Raw genomic sequence first — 4,243 nt, forward strand, 5'->3', positions numbered from 1 at the left:
CATAAAACAACCCAAAAGAAGCAGGTATAGAAATACCTCACCTTGCCAAAATAAACTAGCGATTGTCCTCAAATGCATAAAAATAGTCCAAATAATAACAGAAAGAGAGTCAAAAGAATCATCCTACCAGGCTAAGCCTGGAGTGAACTCTGAATGTCAGGGACTCCATCTGTCGGGGCATCAGTTCTCGGTGCAACATCATCATTGGCTCTATTGGAGCCCACCATCGAGGTCTCTCTCAAAGAAGACTCTACAACTGACTAGATCATAGGCCCCTCAAGATCCTCCAAATCTCTATACACATCTGAATCACGAGTACCCAGCTCTTCCTCATCTGTCTCAACCTCAAATTCAACAACTGCCTCATCTGTATCAACATCTCTGATTGTAGTAGTCAGAGGAATCTCATAACTGACCGGGAAATCTGCACTCGGAACCTTAGGGATCTCTATCGTACCGAATAACATAGATAGATCAATGGACTTCAGCTGATCCATATCCTTCCTCAGCCCAACAATATCGGCCTTTAAGGCCGTCACAACTTCAGAATCACCCTTGCTTTGCTCATAAGCCTCTACCCTCACAGTAAGGGTATTCAGTTCTAATATGTGGGTATCTATCAATCCCCCGTGCTCTCTCAACTAAGCCCTAATCAGGGCCAAGGAAGCATCAATCGTCCGCTCAATCAACCCAGGCATAACAACCTCTACTTGGGAGGCACGTACATCAGCAGACTGAGCCAAATGGCCCATCTCGTACAACATGGCCTGGATGATATGGGGTCGGGAAGAAGTAGCAACAATAATAGTAGTAGGAGGGGGAATAGTAGATGCACCAGAAGAGGCATAAGTAGAGAACTAGGAGTAGGCTCACTAGCCTGAGGGGGAAGTATTGCCTCTGTCATCAACATTTCAACATCAACTACCAGGGACATATCCGCTGGTGCAACTCTCATCCGATATGCCTAATCCCTCATATACTCAACCTCTAACCGTCGAATGTCAATAGAGGAAGTGAGAGTCACTTCCACATCAGTCTTTGCAATCACCAAAACATAGGCCTGCCTGCATAGCTCAATAATCAAAATAGTAAAAGGGAAAGAGGTCTGACTCTGCTTAGCCCTCATGTCCATCTAATGCTCAATGAGTAGACCCAAATTGAGTCTCTCCCTATCCAAGATGCATCCCAAACACGTAGCTTTCAGATGCCTAAGTATAGATTAATTCTGCGAAGGTATAATGGTGCTGCTAATAAACCCGAACCAGTATATGGCAGCCATGTTCAAGTTTTTTTTCTCAATGGGAACACCAACCTCAATCCACCTCGGCGTGGTGTTCGAAATCAGTGGTGCCAACCAACCCTTCAAGTCATCGATGGTCTTCTTTTGGATTAGGTCGATGTAGTAGTGCACCACGTCCATCGTACAGTCCAACACCTCATTGATCTCGATGCAAATGCATTTGGATTTCTTGCCCAACACTACCACATAGTCAACTGGCTTGAAAGCGCTGGCCTTTTTCTTTCCCTTTGGCACCAGCTCCTCATATGATGAGTAGAACTTCTGAACCCAAGTAGGAATGTAAGGGCCTCAGGGCTTCATTAATAGCTAAAACTTGTGGAACTTTATGGTGTTCCATACATCCGGGTACCGGTCTACAACACCGTTAGTAGACAAATGTTTTTCCTCAAGAATGGTCCTCAAACCCTCGACCTTTAATCTGTTCAACGACTGAGGTGGAGAAGCCTGAATTGGAGGAGGAACCGACTCTACTACCAGAGCTGGAGGTGGAGGAGGAGTAAGAGGCACTGGGATCTGATCTGAATCATGCATTGCCTTGGAGCATAACTCATCTCTTCTAGCCTGTAGAAGTTGGTCATCTTCCTGCTCAGACGAAGAGGTTGGAGAACTATCCTCTGAATGATCCTTACTATCAGAGGTAGTGAGGTGAGTGACATATATGCCCTCGCTGTCGGAGCTCCCCTCCGCTGATGTGGGTTGTACGAGACCCTTCCCTTTACCTTTCCCCATGTTAGAGGAAGTTTAGCCGGTGATTTTCGGGAGGGTGCAGCCCCCTCGTTGATCACAATGCCTCTAGCCCCCTTCCGGGGTGATTGATTTATTCCGGTAACTTTTGGTCTAGCCATTGCTGCAAAACAAAACCAAATACGTTAGATACAATTCAAAAAAATTCAAAGTTATAAAACTGTGCATGAAAACTCACCGAACGGTTCGGTGAGTCGTCGAACCCATTCGGCGAGCCAGGTCGAACTCACCGAATGTTACAGAATAAAATTTGCCAAAAATCAGCACAAGTCGGCGATATCCAGGACCTTTTGATGAATCGCCGAACCCATTCAACGAACTAGAAGTAGCTCGCCGAATGTTACAAAATAATTTTATAAGATTAGGGCGAAGAAGGGCGATCAAAAGAAAATTCGATGAGTCACCGAGTGAACTAGGCGAGCACAAGCGTATCGCCGAATGTTACAGAACAAAAATCACAAAAATGAAGGATAAAAAGGTGCTCAAGGGGTCGTGAACCACCAAACTACTTGGCGAGCTCGACCCAGCTCACCGAATAGTCCAACCTGCATGATTTTTACCCCGACCTTCAATTTCTCACCCGTTGCCCACGAAAACAAAATCAAAACATTATTCTATGCAATTGAGCCCAGACCCATACTACCCATGACCTTAGAGTACTCAAACTTCCCCCAATTAGGCCAAAATTGGTCAATTGACGTCTTTTAAACTTAAGAATGACGTCAACCGTTTTATCATTGGGCAAAATCAAACAATCATTACAATTCAAGGTTACTCAGACTTCACCCACACTAGACCCAACAACAAAATCAACACAACCCATCATTTTGATCATTTAATACACGAGATTTCACAAATAAATGCAAACATAGGCAATTCAGGATCATACAGGCACACATTAACAACCATCATTCAAATAATTACTACTACGCACATAAATCAATAGGGTAACGATCATGCATTTGCAATTACCAAAATTTAAAGTGTGGGTTTAAGATAACCAACCTCGAACCGTAACACGTACCCATGATTTATTCAAAGTGAGGACAAATGAGTCACCCTTTTATATACACATACTTGTTGCATGTTAAAATAAATTGGGATTGTTTGGCTTACATGCATAGAGGGCTCGGTGCAAATGTTTTGGAAATGAAAACGTAGAAGTAACCCAAGATTTTCGTAATGCGACTTCTACCATGGGATCAATAATTTAATATTATTAAATTTTTTATTTTCCTTCAAAATCTCTAAGCTCTGTGGCATATGTTTCCCATAGTTAAGTCATAATTAATATGAAAGACTACATGAACTTGTACATGTTTATCAATAATAATTGCGTGGTGATTTAACCACTTATTTGAGTCTATCTTCTTTTTTTGTCCTTAATTTACTTACTGGTAATATAAACGCTTATGGTGGGCAAGAATATGTAATGGGTGGTCACAAAAAGAAGCATTATCTCCAAAGAGTTCATGACCAAGGTAAATTTGGTTTGCATAGCCAAGTCTCCCTAGTAAGAAATATATGGAACATACATATCCGTGTTGAGAACCCAAATGATTGAAGACCTTGCATCCACACAAACCAATACTCCGCTAGAATGTGACAACTCAAGTCTCATAAGACTATATATTAGCCAAAGTCTGAACCTCTCTAGACAATGGACACCTCCTGAACTCCAAATAAGGAAGGCTACCTATGCTCTTGGACTTCCTACAAAGTGCATCAACTACCACGCCGTTGGCCTTGATAAGATGATATATAATGATTAGTGAATACCTCAAAGTGGAAACCCTAAAGATATCTAAATTTTCAGAGAAAACACCACTACTACCTACGTACTCTAAGTCATGAGTGAGAAAGTTTTTCTCATGAACCTTTAACTATCTAATGGCATATGCAATTAGTTGCTTCTTCTGCATCAAGAAAATCCTTACCTTTCACAGGTAGAATCATAATAGATGTTGTGGTCAGTAAAGGCTTGAGCTTTTGAAAGCTCTCCTCACATTCGTCAGACTACTAAAATGGAACCTCTTTTTAAGTGAGACAAGTCAAATTAGAAGCAAACCACTTCATGAACCGACAATAGTAATTGGCTAGCCCACGAAACTGTTAATCTCTCTCACATATATAAGAGGGCCTAAACCAATTCTTAACCTCTTCAACCTTCTGCAGATCAATAACAACCCGTTCTGAAGA

General features: G+C 42.0%; 1 protein-coding gene across 1 annotated transcript; it reads right to left on the minus strand.

The window, feature by feature from the left end:
* Window positions 1-260: 260 nt before the first annotated feature.
* Window positions 261-934, minus strand: LOC125830622 (uncharacterized). Its single transcript, XM_049509798.1, has 3 exons — window positions 836-934; window positions 726-767; window positions 261-641 (listed from the first exon to the last, which is right to left on the minus strand). Exons 1-3 carry the CDS (start codon window positions 932-934, stop codon window positions 261-263), a joined length of 522 nt encoding a protein of 173 aa, XP_049365755.1.
* Between the last annotated feature and the right edge of the window lie 3,309 nt (window positions 935-4,243).

The sequence above is a fragment of the Solanum verrucosum genome, unplaced genomic scaffold (genome assembly GCF_900185275.1).
Source record: "Solanum verrucosum unplaced genomic scaffold, falcon-dt-bn FXZP01000297.1, whole genome shotgun sequence".
Taxonomy (NCBI): Eukaryota; Viridiplantae; Streptophyta; class Magnoliopsida; order Solanales; family Solanaceae; genus Solanum; species Solanum verrucosum.